General features: G+C 41.9%; 2 protein-coding genes across 3 annotated transcripts in view; one reads left to right on the plus strand and one right to left on the minus strand.

The window, feature by feature from the left end:
* LOC127653200 (dnaJ homolog subfamily A member 3, mitochondrial-like) overlaps positions 1-4,389 on the plus strand; it is a 10,370-nt gene extending 5,981 nt beyond the window's left edge. Inside the window, exons 9-12 of one of the 2 annotated variants that reach the window (XR_007971780.1) lie at positions 2,103-2,218; positions 2,322-2,419; positions 2,519-2,644; positions 3,701-4,389. Coding sequence is in view for 1 of the 2 variants with exons in the window: in XM_052139792.1 (XP_051995752.1) it covers positions 2,103-2,218; positions 2,322-2,419; positions 3,701-3,723 (237 nt within the window). In the remaining variant the exon portion in view is untranslated. The remainder of the gene's footprint in view (positions 1-2,102; positions 2,219-2,321; positions 2,420-2,518; positions 2,645-3,700) is intronic. The other variant, XM_052139792.1, reaches the window with a different exon arrangement.
* A 30-nt stretch (positions 4,390-4,419) lies between these two features.
* Positions 4,420-22,903, minus strand: LOC127653205 (heme oxygenase 2-like). The gene is made up of 7 exons (XM_052139807.1): positions 22,758-22,903; positions 22,302-22,395; positions 15,157-15,280; positions 14,913-15,030; positions 14,325-14,816; positions 12,627-12,747; positions 4,420-9,384 (listed from the first exon to the last, which is right to left on the minus strand). The coding sequence occupies exons 3-7, from the start codon at positions 15,249-15,251 to the stop codon at positions 9,257-9,259; spliced, it is 954 nt and encodes a 317-aa protein (XP_051995767.1). The 5' UTR covers positions 15,252-15,280; positions 22,302-22,395; positions 22,758-22,903; the 3' UTR covers positions 4,420-9,256.
* Positions 22,904-22,945: the final 42 nt, after the last annotated feature.

Raw genomic sequence — 22,945 nt, forward strand, 5'->3', positions numbered from 1 at the left:
GACCCGTCAGTTACGTTGTTGATTTTGAGGACAATTAATAATGTTCCTGTTTTATTAAATGCCTATGGTTGGGAATCATAAGACATTTCCGGTTCTGATTCCTCAACGATTCCTTAAATTTTTTTGGCTTTTATAAAATGTTTAATATTGTTAAACTGTATATTAGGTTGGAATTTACATATTCCGATGATTCAGATTCTGCTTTACAATAATGATTATTTTATTAACAATGTCAAGTTGAGTTAATGAATACCCCAATTACAAACTTTAAGAATCCTACTATGGTGAAGGCTCAGCTCATTGAATTTAATACAGCCATGGCCGAAAGTATTGGCAGTGACATCAATTTTGTGTTTTCTGCTTCAGTTGTTGTGGTGTTGATTCACATTGTTTCTAGATTATTGTGCGGAGTGATCAGATGCATTTTAAATAATTGCAAAAAGCTTCATTTGCAAAAAAATTAACTATCACAAAAACCCAAATTTCACTGTTTTTGGGCCCTGGCACAAAATGACCAGCTAACATAATTTCACTAATCATATCAGCAGCACATGGGAAAGTGTGAACGAGAACTACTCGATCATTCTGATTGAATTATAGTAGCAGACTGATCGCTATAAAAGGAGGGAAGTAGTGCTTCCAATCATTGTGTTCTTGTTAGCAATGGTTTCCTCTAAAGAAAGACATGCAGCCATCATCGTTTGCATCAAAATGGCCTCACATGCAAGGAAATTGCTGCAAAGAATATTGCACCTTAAAGAACCATTTACCGGATCATCAAGAACTTCAAGGAGAGAGGTTCAACTGCAGTGAAGAAGTCTTCAGGACGTCCCAGATTGTCCAGCAAGCACCAGGACCGTCTCCTCCTGAGGAGTCAGCTACGGTATCGTGTCACCACCAGTGCAGAGCTCAATATTGGCAGCAGGTTGGTGTGAGTGCATCTGCACGCACCGTGAGGCGAAGACTTTTGGACAATGGCCCGGTGTCAAGAAGGGCAGCAAAGAAGCCACTTCTCTCCAAGAACAACATCAAGGACAGACTGAAATTCTGCAGGAAGTACAAGGATTGGACAGCTGAAGACTGGTGCAAAGATATTTTCTCTGATGAAGCCCCCTTCCGACTGCTTGGGACATCTGGATAATCGATAGTCCGGAGAAGAAAAGGTGAACGCTACCATGAGTCCTGTGTCATGCCAACAGTGATGCATCCTGAGACCATCCATATGTGGGGTTGCTTTTCATCACAGGGAGTGGGCTCGCTCACAATCCTGCCCAAAATCACTGCCATGAATAAAGAATGGTATCCAAACGTCCTGCAAGAGCAACTTCTCCCAACGATCCAGGAGCAATTTGGTGATGATCCGTGCATTTTCCAGCATGATGGAGCACCATGTCACAAGACAAGGGTGATACTGAAGTGGCTCTGAGATCATTACATTGAGATTTTGGATCCGTGGACAGACAACCCCCTGATCTTAATCCCATAGAAAACCTGTGGTCAATCCTCAAAGCGGAGTGGACAAGCAGAAGCCCACAAATTGTGACCAACTCTGAGCACTAATAAAGCAAGAATGGATCATCAGTCAGGATTTGGCCCAGAAGCTGATATCCAGCAGAGAATTGCAGAGGTTATGAAGAACAAGGGTCAACACTTTAAATATTGACTCTTTGCATATATTGAATGTTTTTGCCAATAAAAGCCTTTAAAACTCAATGAAATGCTCATCATTGTTTTCCAGTATACCATAGAAACATGTGAAAACATAATCTACAAACACTGAAGCAGCAAACTTCACCACATTTGTCACTGCCAATACTTTTGGCCGTGGCTGTACATGTCCGTATGCACAATATCTTCATGTCCTAATTAATATTCATGAACTGAGCAATAGGATAATTATCCATAAATTAGCATCTCAGATTTTGAAAGGCTCTTTTCCCAAACATTGGTTGAGGGCATAAATGTTTCGGATCTGGCTAAGAATGCAGATGCGTCAAAACCGTTTCAAAACATTTTAGTCGATTAAAAACTCGAACCAGTTCTTGGTGCCCAACTCTATAAAACATCAAATGAGTTTTTGACCCCTGTGAAATCTTGCATAGATCCCAGCTGGAATCCAGACCGACCAGAGGATCCGGTTGTCCGGTAAAGGAATCCCGCGGGTCAGCGGCTATGGTTACGGCGACCACTACGTCCACATGAAGATCAGAATCCCCAAGTGAGAATCTTCTTATCCGCAAACTTCATCCCACAGCATGGGTTGTTTAGTGCACATAGTGTCGCAGTAACCAAACCTAATATCGTCTTTCATTTCTGTCCAGGATGTTGACCGACAGACAGAGAGCGCTCTTGATGAGCTACGCAGAGGACGAGACGGATGTTGAGGGAACCGTCAACGGCGTGACCAGCACCACTGCAGGTACTGTACTGTCATTACTGGCACAGCGTAACCGTAGAATCTGGGGCCGTTATATTAAAGCCAGTGAGCCTGAATTTCACAATACTTGTCTCTGTCCAGGAGGGGGGCAGTAAACAGACTGAGACAGGGCAGAACAGGCCAGACGAGGGGCATGAACATAGAGACGAGGGCTTTTTCTCCAACGTTAAAGAGAATGTATAGCTCTTCCTGACAGCCACAGACCAGGTAGGCTGTCCTGTTTTAAAATCAGACTTCACTGCAAACCTGGGTTTGGAAATATTACTGGCCAATCAGAAATGCCCTGCCCCCTTTGAATTGCTGACTTGTCAATTGAGGGCGGAGTCTTTGAGAGGGGGAGTGTGTTTGAAGGTGTGGAGGCGTGGCCTATTTCAGTCTGTCGTATGGCGAAAATTGCTTTCAGCATCTCACAATATTCAGGTCCTCTAACTGGTTTGTGGTTGTCTGTGGACAGTTAACTTATTACCATTATTGAATCAATTCTAGGGTCTATTGATTTTTTTTTTGTTTAGTCTTAAAGAGACAGTTCACCCAAAAATACAACTTGTGTTATTTACTCACCCTGTTGTTCCAAACCTGTCTGTCTGCTGTGAAACTCAAAAGGAGATGTTTTAACTCTCTCCTATTGTCTTAGGAGTACATTTTTGTCCCAGGACGGGTAAAGAATACATTTTAAATTCTGCATAGTGTTTGGTGCTGTAACTAAACATCGTTCAATTTTTTTGTCAAGACCTTCAAAACAAACCAAATAAAAAAAGAAACGTTTGTATATAATTGTTTAAGGGAAATAACAATTTGACCCGTATGGGGAGAACCAGTTCAGACATTTCATCTTCTGACTTTCTGGATGTTATACAGTTTTAAATCCGTTTTTTTTTTTTTGTTCATCTATGAATTAAATTTGACCTAAAATATTTCAAATTAGCCCCTAGCCCCATACTGTTCTCTAGCGCCCCCCCACCTGCTCCACTGGTTACTGCATCTTTTTTGTGCACATGCACAAATCCACACACAAAAACACATACAGAGTGAGTATCATCAATTGCATTGATACCTATATTGCAAACCATTTAAAACGCATAAATTCTTGATTAGTGTATAACGGCACTAAAGGCCCCCTTCCTTAGTGCCGTTATACACTAATCAAGAATTTATGCATTTTAAATGGTTTGCAATACAGGTAAAAAAATGACCCGAAGGACATGAACAGTGGTCTTGTTAGACTGGATATCGTTGATTCATTCTTGTGTTATTGTTTTATAGGCAAAAGATCCACTGGAAGTTGAGAGATGAGGCCTTGCTAGCGCAGATTTATGTCAACTGCACAATCTGAAGACATACAGACAGGACAACACAAGACTTCTGCTGTGGACCAGTCACGTATCGAACTCACCTGCTCAGAAACTGTGAATGAAAACTATGAGGAGATCTTATTATTGACGTTTAAGAGAACGTCCCTACAAACCCCAGAGGAAGATGACCACACATATATACTTACCAGAGCCGTACGATATCAGACGTAACGCCAATTTCTACAATAGCTCTCATCTTTGGTATGATTGTTTCCCAGGTTAAAGGTTATACTTAAATATGTTTTGGAAAATCTGATTATGATTCTCAAATAGAGAAATGCCCCGGTAACATCTATAAAGTCCCAGTTTTTGTGTATCGGTGGTCAAGAGTGCCTATAGATTGCTGCTGATAATGCAGGTAATATTTAGGGTCAGCTAATATTGGTGTTCATGCTAGGCGCATTCTATGCGATACAACACTGACCGTTATATTTAATCCATCTGCCTCATTAGTATTGTACATAGACAGCTGTTGATATTAAAACATTTAATGTGCTGTAAAAATAATTCTGGAATAATTAATAAAAGATCATGTATGTGGTTTTTGGATGTATGGAGTGTGGTGGAAATAATATAGTTTAATTGACGATAAAATATTAAACACATATTGAATATATTGCAGTTGTGAATTTAATACTCGTAAGGGAAGTGACAGCGGTTTGAAATGATCTCATTAAACCTGATGAGGTGAACATAGGCTGTGCATGCATACTACATTTTAAAAATAGTATGCAATGATAAACAGAAGTATGCTACACTGAGGGCATTTACATGCACATTAATACACTGATAACCACAAATAGAATTGCAAACATTGGATAAGCCGCTCAGAACGCTGGTTTTACTTGCAAAACCATATGGGTGTAGATCGGTTCATGCATGCACTGTTTCTGTTTATGACATTACCGTGATAAAGGAACAGTGTCTACATGACTGTGGCAGGGCGGAGAGCGGGGCCGGGTCGTGATCCTACACACCCGGTCTCGTATTAGGCTAATCAAGCCTCAGAGAACAATGTAAATATTTACATTGTCAAGCCGGTTCTTGCCGCCTCCTTTCCCTTGAACTACGTTACGCTGGTGCCGAAACCCGGGAAGGAGGAGGGATACGCCGTAGTAGAGTTCTCGCCACTACCATCCACTCCAACTGAGCAGCCGCGGCCATCTGCCGGGGGACGAGGAGCCCAGCTGCCTGGAAGCTGACGATGACCGCGAGGGAAGAAGGGGCTCATAACCGACCGCCTGGAGCTGTCAGGGCCGCTGCCAGGGGCATAGGAGTCGCCTACCAGCCGCTGAAACGCAGTGGGGTTCGAGACCGCGAGCAGGGAGGGGCTCGCTGCCGACCGCCTGGAGCGGGGGAGACCCCTTTTGTTCCCCGAGAACGTGGCGGGGCGTTCCATCTGCCAGGGGCTGGAGGACTGCCTATGATCCTCCCGGAGAGGCGCGGCTGTCGTCCGGTGGAGAAGTGGCCGAGGAACAAGCTGCGGCTTGTACCCCCCCAGTTTAATTATTTCTGTTTCCCTCTCTCGTCCAGGTAGACGGGGATGACCTACCGGCAGACAGGGCTTAGGGCACGCCCTCCCCTAGGGAAGGGGGGGGGCGTACGTCATGCTGGGGGCTCCCCAGCCTGAGAGAACGAGGGAGAAATGTGGCAGGGCGGAGAGCGGGGCCGGGTCGTGATCCTACACACCGGTCCCGATTAGGCTAATCAAGCCTCCGAGAGAGATAAAGGTCGACTGCAGAGGATCGTGCGGGAGAGAGAGATCATTTACGGACATGTCCGTCGTGTGTGTGTGTTTGTCTTTTGTTTAAGTTGTTAATTAAAATATTATTTACATTGTCAAGCCGGTTCTCGCCTCCTCCTTTCCATTGAACTACGTTACAGTGACCTTAGATGTAATCATAAGAGCGTGCATGTAGATAATCTAACATCGGTTATGCTTAATAAGCCGACAATGTGTGTGGTCAAGTAAATGCATTTAACGGATGTCCTTGATCCGTGTACGGTCATAAACGGCTTATGAAAAACAGAACGACACGGGTAGACTTTTTAACCATTACCCAGATTTAACGTTGCATGCAAACACCTTTAACAGCGTTGTTACCGGCTTATCTAATGAACGCAAGTGTCGTGCGGATGACCCGTTGCATACTGATATCAAAAGCAGAGAATAACTCGATTATTTAAAATCACATTACTGTTAAATAAGCTGATTTTGGGGAGTTATCAGCATACTGGTGTGCATGTAAACTGGCTCATTGGTTGACCTCACTGCATTGCATTTTTCATTTAGCGAGCTTTGTATACATACTGCAGAAATGGTCTTCGTTTGGTAGTATGCCATTCTAAACCTAGTCATGGAGGGAAATATATCAGGTTTTATACCACCAAATGTCAAGCTGTTCTGCCACAAAGTTTTAAAATAAATATTACGCTATGGAGAATGTTTCAAAAGGATTTACTAAAGGAAAAACACTGTACACCACTCAATTTCTGTCATCTCTAAGTGCTTTGAAGCAACCCCCAAAGACACAATAAGCTACCATATGAGAACTCAAAGCAATCCAGTTGCAAAACACTTTAAATACATTGCGACCTGTTCCAATACCGTAATCGGTAATGTAGAATTCTACATTGCAAGTAACATTTCCTTTGGTTCACAAATTCCAAGCCATGAACATACAGTACAAACTTTCTGGTTATACATGGGACATTTTTAAACAACAGTATTTATCAGAACAATGAAGTGATTGTGTTAGTTCTTATATAAAACTATACATTTCTGAAACACTCTGCACACACTGGACTAGTGCACACTTTCTGAACATCTAAGAAAAATACTTTGTTAAATGTGCATTTAAATACGCAAGCCTCAGTAAATAAGGCCAGACACTCAAAACTGTGACCCTTTCCTTGTGCATCATCTCACAGTGCTTTGGTGAACATTGCACATGCTGTGGTGTTAAAAAATATAAGTACAAATACATTTATCTTTATGTTTAGACTGCATACCTTAAATCATTTCTGCAGAGCTACATTCGCACCAGAAGCCTGCGGTCCTCGGCTAAGGAACGGCGCCTTGTTGTACCAACACAACAAGTGTTTCCCGGACTTTCAGTTTCATCATACACGTTGGTGGAATGACCTTCCCAACTTCCCAAAAAATGGCTTTTCCATGAGCACTTAACCAGTCACAAAACACAATTCTTGTTGCACTTTAATCTGTTTTGAATACGATTGTGATGCTGGTGAAACTGTAATACAGCACTTTTCGTACCACTGTCTCCTTAAGATGATTCGCTTACAATGTCGACCTCTTCTGTAAGTCGCTTTTGACAAAAGCATCTGCCAAATGAATAAAAGTAAATGTAGACTGAAAAACAAGACAAAAACACATTTGCTGTGTAGTTATACTCCCTTTCAGTGTTGTTCCCTTGTTTGAATTGCACTGAAACACACAAAAATATCTAACGATTATTGGTGAAGGTAATAGACGGAAGTATCGGACGAGCAGATTTTTCTGCCATTTTAAGAAAAACTGCATCGGCCAATAATTGAGCCTTCGTTGGTTCCAATCTTCGACAGATTTTCCAATATATTTACTGTATACTGAATTTCTAGTAAATAAGGCAAGTAAGTGTTCATTTAAATTCAGCAATTTTTGGGTTGTTAAATTGTATTATATACACTAATGTGGCAGGACGGAGGGTGGGCGGGGTCGTGATTCCGCACACGCGGCCCCTAATCAGGCTAATCAAGCCTCCGACAGGGATAAAGGCCGACTGGAAGCTGCAACAGCTGTCCGACACCTGTGTGTGTGTTTGTCTTTTTGTTTAAGTTTCTTATTAAACGTATTTATATCGTCAAGCCGGTTCTCGCCTCCTCCTTTCCATTAATTCCAAAAACACGTACTCGCCGGTTCTCCGATGTAGCTTGGTTCTCGGCCACTCCTCTGCCCTCTGATGGACGACAGCCTCCCGAACGAATCGGAGGCAGACCTCCAGCCCCTAGTGGATGAAATGCCCCGCCACATTTTTGGTGGACGGTAGGGGTCTCCCCTGTCCCTGGCAGCGGTAACCGCTCCAGGTGGTTGGTTGGGAGCCCCTCCTCCCCTCGCGGTCGTCCTCTGGTGGATGGCCACGGCTGCTCCATTGGGGTGGATGGTAGTGGCGAGGACTCTACTACGGCGCATCCCTCCTCCTTCCCGGATTTCGGCATCAGTGTAAAGGGATTAAAATGGGCAAGGAGGAGGCGATAACCGGATTGACAATATAAATAATTGTTTAATGGAAAACGAAACAAAAAGACAAACACACACAGGTGTCTGTAAATCTCTCTCTCTGTCCCACTGCAGTCTCCAGTCGGCCTTTATCCCTCTCCAAGGCTTGATTAGCCTGATTAGGGGTCGGGTGTGCAGAATCACGACCCGGACCCGCCCCGCCACAACTGTATTATGTTGACATTTTTACATTGCCCCTGCTTTTGAGTAAATATTGTGTAAAAAAAACAAATTATGTCCATCTAATTATTTATCTGTAAATTGTATTATAGGCAAATATCAGCCTAATCCTGTTCTCTAGATATAGATTTTGGCATCAGCTATTAAAAAAGCCAATATCGATCAAAACCGCTGATTCTGGTTCAGATAACTGGCCATCAATGAAGACAAATAACAGAAATCTGGTTCTATAAACAAGATGTGATCAAATATAATAATGTGCAATTCTTCTTCAATTCTAAACCTCTTTGTAAAGGCTTTTCTTCATTAACCATTTCGCCTGCAAATAAAGTGAACTGGCATTGCAGTAGTCCGCACTGCAGATGCAATGTGTTTCTTTGTTTTAAACGGTGCATTTATGCGTTGCATATTGCAATTTAAAATGGCCTGACAAATGGGCCCATCCAACGATGTCCTTGTAGTAAAAACCTTTATGATATCATATAGTTAGAAATATACTTCACAAGTCCGCAAAATGCATGGCAAACACTTTGCAAGCGTGCAGTTGAAGTGCAGTAATGGCAGTAGTTGAATTAAGTTAAGTAGTAAGTAATTGAAGTTAAATTAAATGATGCACTAATTCCCGCTATAGCACATCAAATCACGTGATATAGAGCTCGGTTAGCCAGAAGCACTTCCGTTTACGTACTTGCGAAGAATATTTTTTGGGCCCAAGATGACATCCTGCCTTTTTCTGCACCTCTCAACCGTTAACTTCATATTTCATAATCACAGACAGGTTAAAAAGTAATCGATAAAGACTGTTACAACAAAATGCTAAACTATGCTATCCTTCATTAAAGAGTGTATGTTAATAAGTCACTATTATACATTGAATGTACCCGAGAACTAAAGGTCAAATTGGTCACACTAAAAGGAAAATGGTTCAAGGTGTGGAATGGCTCACAATTTTAAAGCACGAATGTTTTAATATCTGACCCTCTCCTCCTCTAATTTGGTCATATGAGGTCACATGAGGTACCAAGCAGCCAATCCGGCTAAGACGGCGATCCAGGCAGCCAATATGACTTGAGCGGAGGGTTTTTTGAGCACAGTCATGGCCGTCTGGCAAATATACGTTGATCCTCCACTGGCAGCTGAAATAAAGAGAGAACGAGTAGATGTATTACTATACCACTATTCTTATAACACGTTATATGAGGGGAATCATTTAGGTTTTTTGCACATTTTACACATAACTCTGGGTCAACATCTTTTTTTAACCCCACGTTTCACACTTTAAATGTACACCAATAAGCCAAAACATTATGACCACTCACAAGTGAAGCGAATAACGTTGATCATCTCCTAACAAGGCCACATGTCGAGAAATGGGCAGGAGTAAAGACCTGAGCGACTTTGACAAGAGCCAGATTGTTATGGCCAGACAACTGGGTCAGAGCATCTCTAAAATGGCAAGGCTCTGGGTCTGGCCATTCACGTGGGTGTCACGTGCCACCTACCTAAACATCATTGCAGACCAGGTACACCCCTTCACGGCAATGGTAATCCCTGATGGCAGTGGCCTCTTTCAGCAGGATAATGCGTCCTGCCACACTGCACACATTGTTCGGGAATGGTTTGAGGAACATGATGAAGAGTTCAAGGTGTCGCCTTGGCCTTCAAATTCACCAAATCTCAATCCGATTCAGCATCTGTGGGATGTGTTGGACCAACAAGTCCGATCCATGGCGGCTCCACCTCCCAACTTACAGGACTTGAAGGATCAGCTGCTGATGTCTTGGTGCCAGATACCACAGGACACCTTCAGAGGTCTTGTGGAGTCCATGCCTCTGTGGGTTGTGACTGTTTCGACAACCCACAGCCTTAGGCAGGTGGTCATAATGTTTTGGCTCATCAGTGTATATACTGTGAATAATGTTGTTTTTAGCAAAAGACAACCAATCATTAACTCAATGTTTACCTCATTAACAATTAATGTATCATATGCTGAACTTATCTTATACATGTTATACACCTTGTAAATATGCACAAGAGAACGATAACTCAGGGTTTACAAATGCACAGAGTGAAATTGTGAAACCTGACAACCCAGAATGAATTAGCAACTACAGTTGTGCTGGTACAATCATATATAGATAGGTGTTTTAGTTATTTATATGTCCTTTCATACCATTTCCTTAAAGATACTTTAATGAAGAGGCGAGTCGTATTAATAAGCGCAAACCCTGAAACCGCCATATAAATGATACATTAAATGTTCTTAGGTGGAGGTTGACCGATATTGGATTTTGCCGATACCGATAACGTTGCTGGTGGAAAAGGCCGATAACCGATTAATTGGCCGACTAAACAAGCCTGAAACACACCAGAGACTCTTATTTTGAAATAACAACAGCTCCGTTTCAATGCTCTTTATTTAATATTTACTAAATTAGCAACTATCGGCACCGATTAATCGGTCAAACCGATATATATATAAATATATCGGTCTATCTATATTCTTAGGAGTGCCAATCCTTCTACATATTGTGGCTATTATTATTTCTGGATTTTTCATTGAAATTTACAGACTTACTAATTCATTATAAATAAACCAATTTATAATATATTAATTCGGTCAATAATTTGACGATACATATCGGCAGCCGATTCATAGGTGCATCCCTAAATAAAAGTTTAGCTCTATCGAAATCATTAGTGGCATAATATTTATTACCCCCCAAAAAATTTAGACTCATCAATCGTTTATTTTTTTTAATCGTTGTTACAGTAGGGCGCTTACAATGGACGTGAATGGGGCCAGTTCATGAACATTAAAATACATTAAACATTACATACAGTATGTTTACATGATTAAAATCGCTAACCGGAACTGTGTTTATCATTGTCATGTTTTCATGACATTGAAGTTATAATATTGTTTTTTAATGACCGATATGATACTGATATTTTTGCGTTTAAGTGTCCGATAACCGATATACATAACCGAATTTAATTATTTGTTTATTTCTGCTTTTCGGAACATGAACTGAGACAGTCACAGTCTACAAACATTTAATTTGACTAGTTTTAGTCGCAATATAAACTTGTTCAAGGCTCCTAACTTCAAATGTGAAGTCTTTTGTGTCCAAGTTTATCGGTAAACCAGATATTAAAGTACCGATAACCGATTAAATGGAAAAGTGTAACTATCGGTTAAAAATATCAGTCAGACCGATTATCGGTCCATCTCTAGTCTTGTGGCTATACTTTAGGAACGGTGTGTATTTTAATGTTTATGGTCTGGCAACATATATATATACACTCACCTAAAGGATTATTAGGAACACCTGTTCAATTTCTCATTAATGCAATTATCTAATCAATCAATCACATGGCAGTTGCTTCAATGCATTTAGGGGTGTGGTCCTGGTCAAGAGAATCTCCTGAACTCCAAACTGAATGTCAGAATGGGAAAGAAAGGTGATTTAAGCAATTTTGAGCGTGGCATGGTTGTTGGTGCCAGACGGGCCGGTCTGAGTATTTCACAATCTGCTCAGTTACTGGGATTTTCACGCACAACCATTTCTAGGGTTTACAAAGAATGGTGTGAAAAGGGAAAAACATCCAGTATGCGGCAGTCCTGTGGGTGAAAATGCCTTGTTGATGCTAGAGGTCAGAGGAGAATAGGCCGACTGATTCAAGCTGATAGAAGAGCAACTTTGCCTGAAATAACCACTCGTTACAACCGAGGTATGCAGCAAAGCATTTGTGAAGCCACAACACGCACAACCTTGAGGCGGATGGGCTACAACAGCAGAAGACCCCACCGGGTACCCATCCTCTGACTTCCAGCAGGATAATGCACCATGTCACAAAGCTCGAATCATTTCAAATTGGTTTCTTGAACATGACAATGAGTTCACTGTACTAAAATGGCCCCCACAGTCACCAGATCTCAACCCAATAGAGCATCTTTGGGATGTGGTGGAATGGGAGCTTCGTGCCCTGGGTGTGCATCCCACAAATCTCCATCAACTGCAAGATGCTATCCTATCAATATGGGCCAACATTTCTAAAGAATGCTTTCAGCACCTTGTTGAATCAATGTCACGTAGAATTAAGGCAGTTCTGATGGCGAAAGGGGGTCAAACACAGTATTAGTATGGTGTTCCTAATAATCCTTTAGGTGAGTGTATATATATATCCATTGTAAACGCCTCACTGTAACCCAGATGTTTTCCTTCATTTCTTTAATAAATGAGGGATTTCACATTTTTGTGGTAATCAACAATTAGTTGCAAATGCTGTCGATTGGGCTTAACTTGTTTGAACAGGGAACATCCCCTTAAGCTTTAAGGTGTAATTGCTGTATGGATCAAATTGCAATATTTACCCATTTTTGCAGCGTGGTAAGGACACTGGCTGGTGTCTCCTTCCATGTCACTATGAACAGGTGCTGCATCCAAAACATCATCCTGAAGAGTCTTTCCAACTTCCTCAAGTTCTCCAAAAACCTACACAAAATGAGTCAAGACAAGAAGACATTAACAGTTACATTGACCTCAAAGGTATTGTACAATGACTGAATGTTGAGGACATTTGAGAGTTGACGTCAAACGCAGTGTTGCACAATCACATTAAACTAGAGAGAGGCTCACACCTCGTAGCGAACAATCAATCGTGCTGTATGAAAGCATGTTAGAGATGTGAGATAATGGATTGTTTTGATCTAGTCTTGTCCATTTAATTTGAAAACTGATCTCTAATCCGATGTGGGCACTGCTGACGAATGAAACTCAAGACTGTAATCTGTAATTACATCATCACTGGAAACACAACTCGTATTAAGCGTCATGTCAAGTTCAGCCAAATGTATCAGTCTGAGAGAGGGGATACAACGCTCTCCCGCTTTCTTTTGAACCCATTTAATGAATGTGTGATTACATATTCCCATTATTGAATTAATTCAGTGTTAGTGAAGAATCGCAGAAAAAGGGGCCGTTCACACAGTACCTGTTCTTGACCTAAAAACAGCCAGAATACGACTGAACGCAGACGTCTTGAGACGAGTTATTCACAATGTACGTTCTTTTGTACTTGACACAACATCTAAAAATGAGGTTATTTAAGTTTATGCAAATTGGGGTAAATATGGCAAATGGTCTGCACTTATGTAGCGCCTTTTTTAACTTTACAGGTTACGAAAGCGCTTTACACTGTGACTCATTCACCAACACACACACACACACACACACACACACACACACACACACACACACACACACACCAATGATGGCAGAGCTGCTATGTAAGGTGCTAGCCTGCCATTGGGAGCAACTTGGGGTTCAGTGTCTTGCCCAAGGACACTTCGGCATGTGGAATCGTGTGGGCCGGGATTCGAAACACCAACCCTGTGATTAGTGGCCGACCCGCTCTACCACCTGAGCCACAGGTGGTAGAGCCAATAACATACAACCCCAAACATTTACACACCAACAACACCAATTCATTGTTCAATTAATATTTAAAAATGTAGCTCAGCGAGTATTGACGCTGACTATCTCCCCTGGAGTCGTGAGTTCGAATCAAGAGCGTGCTGAGTGACTCCAGCCAGGTCTCCTAAGCAACCAAATTGGCCCGGTTGCTAGGGAGGGTAGAGCCACATGGGGTAACCTCCTCATGGTTGTGATTAGTGGTTCTCGCTCTCAATGGGGCGTGTGGCGAGTTGTATGTGGATCGTGGAGAGTAGCATGAGCCGGATTGACGCTCTCACAAGCGGAGGCAACTGAGACTCGTCCTCTGCCACCCGGATTGAGGCGAGTAACCGTGCCACCACGAGGACTTACTAAGCAGTGGGAATTGGGATTCCAGTTTGGGGAGATAAGGGGATCATTTTTTTAATGTAGACTTTAGTTTGGGTTCTTTGTTACATCATGTATGGTTCGTTTGCATTTATATGGTTTATCTGTATTTCATTTCTATGTTATGATGTTAGGCAAAATGGGTATACAATCTTATCCTAGTATACTAATGATGTAAGACTGGAAATTGGGGAGTAAAATGATGCAATCCCCTTAAACCACCTCCTCACCTCCATATTGAAGTAAAAAGCTCGGTTAGCTTCCTCCACAATCTTCTCTTTGGTGTCCGTGTCGAGGTCCAGCTCATTCATGCGGCTGCGGTACAGCTGTTTAAAGGCCTTGGCGCTGTGAATACCATTAAACTCGTAGAAGTTCAGCCCTTCTCCAGTCGGTGGCAGCTTCATAGCACGCTGGGCCACCTTCCTCAGCACCTGACCACCCGACAGGTCGCCCATATAGCGTGTGTAAGCGTGAGCAACTAAAAGCGCAGGGTCGTCCTGGCCGACCTGGTGAATACGGTCCACGTAGCGCTGAGTGGCGGGAGAGCAGCTGATCTGGTTTTGCCAGTCATCACCACAGTAATACTCCAGATCCTGTGCCAGAGCGTCCCGCCGGTGGAGTTCATTGGGGAAGTAGAGTGGAGCGAAGTGAGGGTGATCTTTATTTCTCTCGATTTCTTCTTCCATGGCAGAGTACGTGAAGTATAAAGCCACGTGGCCAAGCTGGCAGGACAAACGCAGATCAACACCTCATTTTAGTCAAAAACAGTTTCATGTTGTCTTTCAAATCTGTTGTGTTAAACGGCCATGTCAATTTACCTTAAAAAGCTCCTTGCGGATTCGTCCCCTCAAAAAATCTTTGACAAACGCCGTGTTTTCTGCCTTCTCGTGAACTTCTTTAGTTCCTGCTGCCAACATCTCTGAAAGGTCTGTAGGCCTGTGGGGTTTTAATCCAGTTCACATACAACAATGAACTCAATTCAAGAATCCATACATTGAATCGCACTTAAGAAAGTTTCTTACTGGAACAAATATTCATTAGTTGAAATAGTGTCACATATACCGGAGGATTGTAACTCCGGCCTCTTCAGAAACGACGACTCCTCCGTTAGCGACACTCTTGCCATTGGCCGCATCTTCCGTCTTTATTGCTGACATACCACAGTCTTCTGTTCAATCTCCCCTGACTGTTCAAACAAAGCATCAAAGTTAAAGGAATAGTTCATCCAAAATGTATCATTCTCTCAGGATTGACTCACTTTTAAGCCATCCCAGATGTGTATTACTTTCCTTCTTCAGCACGACCAAAGTGAAGATTTTTACAAGTACATTTCAGCTCTTTCTGCCCATATAATGAAAGCGAATGGGTGCCATGATGCTGCTGGCTGTTTGATGGTCCACACGACTCGATCAATTAATGTCTTCTATAGCAAATCGATAGGTTTGTGTCACGTGACAACTACGTGATGGGTCGAGTTTCTATCGATTTGCTTCAGAAGACATTCATTGATCGACTTGAGTTGGATTATTTTTATGCTGTCTAAATATGCCTTTTGGACCGTCAAATATCCAGCAGTGTAATGGCACCCATTCGCTTGCATTGAATGGACAAACGGAGCTGAAATGTGCTTATAAAAATCTATATTTCCGTTCTGATGAAGAAGTCATACACATCTGGGATGGCTTAAATGTGAGTCAATGAGAGACTTTTCATTTTTGGGTGTGCTAATCCTTTCAAGGGGTTGCAATCTATATTACATATAGCTATTTACTTGTCTGTCCATCTGTCTACTCATCTATCTGTCTGTCTTTCCATCTGTCTGTCTATCCCTCTATCTGTCTGTATATCTATATATCGTCTGTCTATCCCTCTATCTTTCTATCCCTCTATATATATATCTGTCTGTCTGTCTTTATATCCATATGTCTGTCTGTCTATCCAACTGCCTGTCTATCTATCATCTGTCTGTCTATCCATCTTTATATCTGTCTGTCTATATATCTATTCTATCCATCTTTATATCCACCCATCCGTATATCTATCTATCTATCTATCTATCTATCCATCTGTATATCTATCTATCCATCCATCTATCCCTCTATCTGTCTATCCATCCATCCATCTATCCCTCTATCTGTCTTTATATCTATCTATCCATCCATCCCTCTAACTGTCTATCCATCCATCCTTTTATCCCTCTATCTGTCTATCTATCCATCCATCCATCCATCTATCCCTCTATCTGTCTTTATATCTGTCTATCCATCCATCTATCTATCCCTCTATCTGTCTTTATATCTATCTATCCATCCATCCCTCTATCTGTCTATCCATCCATCCATCCTTTTATCCCTCTATCCATCCATCCATCCATCTATCCCTCTATCTGTCTTTATATCTGTCTATCCATCCATCTATCCCTCTATCTGTCTATCCATCCATCCATCTATCCCTCTATCTGTCTTTATATCTGTCTATCCATCCATCTATCCCTCTATCTGTCTTTATATCTATCTATCTATCTATCTATCTGTATATCTGTCTGTCTGTCTTTATATCTGTCTATCCATCTGTATATCTATCTATCCATCCATCTATCCCTCTATCTGTCTATCCATCCATCCATCCATCCTTTTATCCCTCTATCTGTCTATCTATCCATCCATCCATCCATCATCTATCCCTCTATCTGTCTAACAATCCATCCATCTATCCCTCTATCTGTCTTTATATCTATCCATCCATCCCTCTATCTGTCTATCCATCCATCCTTTTATCCCTCTATCTGTATATCTATCCATCCATCCATCCATCTATCCCTCTATCTGTCTTTATATCTGTCTATCCATCCATCTATCCCTCTATCTGTCTTTATATCTATCTATCTATCTATCTATCTATCTATCTATCTATCTGTATATCTGTCTGTCTGTCTATCCAACTGCCTGTCTATCAGAGGGGTTACCAGGATATCATGTTTGGGGGGGCAACATAAACTATTGAAATAATCGGCGCAAAATTAAGCTATACTACACACAATCTGTTTTAGTGCATATCTTTTTCTTAACCAGGAACCAAGAGATAGGCACAGGGCCCGTATTAGACTACAGGGCTATCACATAAATGTTAGTTAAACCAGGTCAACATTAATAATATGATGATGATATTATTATTGACAGATTCATATATCAGATCACGGTGATTGCCTGGTGATGAGTGACAGGTGTTTGCTTGTGAGAAGACGTGCTACACGAGTAGGCAACCGAGACGAGAGAGTTATAAATGAATCTGAAGTCACGTTTGTATAGACCAGAGGTCAATTAATTTGTTTCTTCTTCTAAGCTGTTCCAGACTTAGGTGCTACTTTTAGGGCTAAAATGCTTCGTGAATTACTCTTAGTAAAACACATTAGGAGTCTAAAGTTATGAAGCTACTTGTAGCCTCTTATAAGATTCTTTGTGAATGCGGACCCAGGTAAAAATGTTTGATATGCTCATTTGAACGGTATGAGAACAGTATTTTAATGTTATTCTCTGGTTGTAAGTGGCTTTGGATAAAAGTGTCTGCTAAATGAATAACAGTAAACAGTAGGCCTATATAAAAGAAAACATAACATATTAGGCAACAGGGGGTCAGGAGACCTAGAGAGTTGAAATAAAAGCTATTTTTGTGAAACTATTAGAATTGAAATGATATGATTAGCAGAGGCAACATAACTTTTTTTTTTATTATTATTATTTTACCCTTTTTGTGAACTATTGTAGTACATCCAGTGTATCCTGTCTACAGGACCAGTCTGCGGCTAGTCTTGGCAAATTCAGAAACAAACTGGTTCATGTCCAGACCTTTTGTGATGTTCTTTTCGTGTGCCAAAATGACCAAATCTCTCTTCCTTGAATGCAGCATTGATCTTCAGAGAGGGGTGAGAATGCAGCATTTTTTTTAATGAACGTTCTAGTTAGGACTGTTCGTTTTTTATTTAAGGGGCAACTGGAGGAGTTTTGAGACCTATAGTCAAAATAGACTTAGATAAATGTATTTAATTAAATACTACTATTTTTCACAGTCTCATTTTTACTTTAAGACCGGGGTAAAGCAAGGAAAACTAAACCTCAACAAGGCGGGATAATGAACGACTCTAGTCTCATTCGTGGAGGTGGAAAAACAAGTTCTTTGTGAAATGCAAGATTTATTGTATTAAAATTGAAATGCAAAAGAAAAGGTATGAGTCTGCTGTTTTTGTCAATTTTAAGTTTTAATTTAAAATGTTTGCGATTTTAATATAAATACATGGTTAAATATTTTTCCACTTAATTGCTCGAGCAAATTAATATATACATCTGTATAGAAGTAATGCATTGAATACGTTGATTAAATTGGGTTTTAACGTGAATACGTCTATTAAAGAGTGTATATGTGTACAAAGAGAATAGCAATGCTGACAAAACTTTTTTTTTTTTAATAAAAGTTGTTGATAACTTCTGGATTTGAAATAAAAAAAATAGTGAGTATGCCTATGTGTTTCTGGTACAGTACAGCCGCGGATCAGTTAGCCTACAAAGTAACGCAGCATATGTGAAAACATCTCGCGCTGCTCGTGCGCCGCATACAGTGCACTGCACACTGCTTTCTCATCGCCGCACATTCTATCAGCTGCAGTTCTGGCGCCTCGATCAGTCCCCGAAAACTCGACGTACATTCACATCATATGTTAATGCAGCGGTAGAGTTACACTCACAGGACACTGCACTTATTCGCAATCACAAAAGTTCATTGTTTGCTCGTGCTTTAAAGCTCTGCCAGGTAAACATTTCATTGGCGTTCTGTTCTGACATAATGCACTTTTTCTGAGCGTGTACGCCGAGCTCGCGCGTACTGTGAAACAGCGCCAAAACTGGATTTTTGTTGTGTCAGACCTCACTCATGATCTGCTAGCGATGGAAAAATATGCACAAAACAATCCACTTTTAAATTGTAATTTATCATCAGATGGACAGATTATTTCTCAAATTCTCAGGGGAGGCAGAGCTTATCCTAGGGAAGGCACTGCCTCCCCCAGCCTCCCCCTAGACACGCCCCTGCTGTCTATCTATCATCTGTCCATCCATCATTCCATCTATCCATCAATCCCTATCTATCTGTCTGTATATCTATCAAATCAAAATCAAATCAAATCACTTTATTGTCACACTACCATGTACACAAGTGCAACAGTAGGTGAAATTCTTGTGTGCAGTTCCGAGCAACATAGCAGTCATGACAGTGACGAGACATATACCAATTACAATAAACAACATACTTACACAAAACAATTTACATATCAAATGTACACATACTTACACAACACAATAATTATATACAATACACACAATATAGAATACAATATAGAATACACAATATGCAATACAATAAGTAAGGAGTATATGAAACATATATATATATATATGAAGTAGTATATTGAGGAGAATATGTTGACAGTCCAGTGTGAGATTATAGATTAATAAAGTGCAGTGCTAATTACTGATCCTGATAGATCAAGTGTTCAACAGTCTGATTGCTTGGGGGAAGAAGCTGTCATGTAGTCGGCTGGTGCGGGTCCTGATGCTGCGATACCGCCTGCCTGATGGTAGCAGTGAGAAAAGCCCATGACTGGTGACTGGAGTCTCTGATGATCCTCCGAGCTTTTTTCACACACCGCCTGGTGTATATGTCCTGGAGGGAGGGAAGCTCACCTCCGATGATGTTCCTGGCAGTTCGCACCACCCTTTGCAGGGCTTTGCAGTTGTGGGCGGTGCTATTGCCGTACCAGGCGGTGATGCAGCCAGTCAGGATGCTCTCTACAGTACTGGTGTAGAACCGTGTGAGGATGTGGTGATTCATTCCAAACTTCCTCAGCCGTCTCAGGAAGAAGAGGCGCTGGTGAGCCTTCTTCACAACGGCCTCAGTGTGGATGGACCATGTGAGTTATTCAGTGATGTGGACACCGAGGAACTTGAAGCTGCTGACTCTCTCTACCGGTGCTCCATTAATGGTGATGGGGCTGTGTTCTCCGTCTTTCTTCCTGAAATCCACAACAAGCTCCTTGGTTTTACTGACGTTGAGGGAGAGGTTGTGCTCCTGACACCAGCGTGTCAGAGTGTGCACCTCCTCTCTGTAGGCTGTTTCATCATTGTCAGTGATCAGACCTACCACCGTTGTATCGTCAGCAAACTTAATGATGGCATTGGAGCTATGTGTTGCCACACAGTCATGTGTGTACAGGGAATACAGGAGTGGGCTGAGAACACAGCCCTGTGGGGCTCCAGTGTTGAGGGTCAGTGATGAGCGAGATGTTGCTGCCCATTCTAACCACCTGATGTCTGCCTGACAGGAAATCCAGGATCCAGCTGCACAGCGAGCTGTTTAAGCCCAGAGCCCGGAGTTTCTCATCAAGCTTGGAAGGCACTATGGTGTTGAATGCTGAGCTGTAGTCTACAAACAGCATTCTCACATATGTGTTCCTTTTTTCCAGATGGGAGAGAGCAGTGTGTAGTGTAGATGCAATGGCATCATCAGTGGAGCGGTTGTTGCGGTAGGCAAACTGCAATGGGTCCAAAGAGGGGGGCAGAACAGAGCAGATGTAATCTCTGATTAACCTCTCAAAGCATTTGCTGATGATGGGGGTCAGAGCAACAGGACGCCAGTCATTTAAGCAAGTGATTGTAGCTTGCTTCGGTACAGGCACAATGGTTGATGTTTTGAAGCATGTGGGGACTACAGACAGGGAGAGGGACAGATTGAAAATGTCCGTAAAAACACCAGCCAGTTGATTCGCGCAAGCTCTGATGACGCGGCCCGGAATGCCGTCTGGACCTGCAGCTTTACGGATGTTCACCCGTCGGAAGGATCGGGTTACATCCACAACAGAGACGGAGAGTGAACCAACCTCTGTAGCGTCAGCCGCGAGTGCTCTCTCCGCGAGGGCGGTGTTACTGTCCTCAAAACGAGCATAAAATGTATTAAGTTCGTCCGGGAGAGATGCAGCGGTGTTCATGGCGGAGACTTTATTCCGTTTGTAGTCCGTGATTGTGTTAATTCCCTGCCACATACTTCTGGAGTCAGTGGTGTTGAACTGACTTTCAAGTTTGTGCCTGTACTGGCGTTTAGCTGCACTGATAGTGTTACGGAGGGCATAACTGGCTTGTTTACGCTCCTCCGTGTTAGAAGAATTAAAAGCGGAGGTCCGCGCAGTGAGTGCCGCGTGAACCTCGCCGTTAACCCATGGTTTCTGGTTGGGGTATATCCGTATAGTTTTGGTCGGAACAACGCCCTCTACGCACTTCCTGATGAAACACGTTACGCTGTCAGCGTAAACCTCGATGTCGTCATCAGAGGCGGACCGGAACATCTCCCAGTCCGCGTGATCAAAACAGTCTTGTAGCGCAGAGTCTGATTGGTCCGACCAGCACTGGACCGTTCTGAGGGTGGGTGCTTCCCGTTTTAGTTTCTGCCTGTAAGCAGGTAGAAGTAGAACGGAAGAATGGTCCGATTTGCCAAATGGGGGGCGGGGGAGGGATTTGTAGCCATCCCGGAGAGTAACAATGGTCTAAAACCCGGTACCCTCATGTGTTGAACTTTATGTGTTGGTGGTATTTTGGAGCGATTGTTTTGAAGTTGGCTTTGTTAAAGTCCCCGGCAACAATCAATCAATCAATCAATCAGTCAATCAATCAATCAATCAATCAATCAATCAATCAATCAATCAATCAATCAATCAGTCTGTCTGTCTGTCTGTCTGTCTGTCAGAGCAAATTTCAGTACCACATAAGCAATTATGGAGTGGTGGTGGCATAGTAGCTAAAGCACAGGGCTGTTAATCAGAAGGTCACAGGTTCTAACCCCACAGCCACCACCATTGTGTCCTTGAGTAAGGCACTTAACTCCAGGTTGTTCCGGGGGGATTGTCCCTGTAATAAGTGCACTGTAAGTCGCTTTGGATAAAAGCGTCTGCCAAATGCATATATGTAAATGTATCCACATAAATCACAAAAAACCTCCATATTTTGGAGAGAAAAAAACTTAGATTGGATATGAAGTATGATTTGATAAAAGAACATACCATGTTATGACTTTGGTTTTAACTAACTGTCATCTGCACTGATTAAAAGCTGTAATACTTTGTCAATCAGATCTAATTCACAATGATGGTAAAAACACACACTTCTTACCTCTAACTCAAAATCCTGAGCAATGGTGTGAAAGCTCTTCTACAGTTGATTGTTATAAATAACAATGGTTGGGCATTCAGTGAGGTCTTTGTTTCTGAAAATACAGACAACCAGAATGAGCCTATTCTTCAGCACAGCACAGCCTGTTGTGCTTAAAAGCATTTGTTTACAGTTTACATAGTAATGAAAACACAAAACCATACAGTTAGAACAAAGGGGAAGTCACTGAGTGTTTTCCAGTGTAAAAAAGGTCTCAAATAGAAATGGAAAATAGAGTTTAATGCGTTAAACCAGCTAGCCACATTCACCTATAAAAATAGATCAAATCAAAACAATGTAGCTTCATTGAATACATTCACCTATACACCCCGTGCTATCAAAAAAAAAACATGTAAAGAAAAAGTATGCGCCTTCATTTACATACTTCTGTTGTTTGTTTGAGGTATCAGTACTTACAAATCTGCCCGCCGGCGAATCCTGCTTTAAAGCAGAATAATGTTATGAAATGATCCGTCAAGTCTCTGGGAATGGTAACAGCTTTGTAATAGATTGTTTATGTGGGATGCTAGTGCGCTTCTGTCTGCGGCTCTCCGTTACGAACTCAAAACAGGAAACGGCAGAATGACCACGTGTGTGTCGGAGTT

The sequence above is a fragment of the Xyrauchen texanus genome, chromosome 12 (assembly GCF_025860055.1).
Source record: "Xyrauchen texanus isolate HMW12.3.18 chromosome 12, RBS_HiC_50CHRs, whole genome shotgun sequence".
NCBI classification, from domain to species: domain Eukaryota; kingdom Metazoa; phylum Chordata; class Actinopteri; order Cypriniformes; family Catostomidae; genus Xyrauchen; species Xyrauchen texanus.

Coding starts and splice junctions, on each gene's coding strand:
- LOC127653205 (XM_052139807.1), bottom strand. CDS start 15,251: ATGTCAGCAATAAAGACGGAAGATGCGGCCAATGGCAAGAGTGTCGCT. Junction 14,817..14,912: donor TCCGCAAGGAGCTTTTTAAG/GTAAATTGACAT, acceptor TTGTCCTGCCAG/CTTGGCCACGTGGCTTTATA. Junction 9,385..12,626: donor TTACCACGCTGCAAAAATGG/GTAAATATTGCA, acceptor TCTTTATTTCAG/CTGCCAGTGGAGGATCAACG.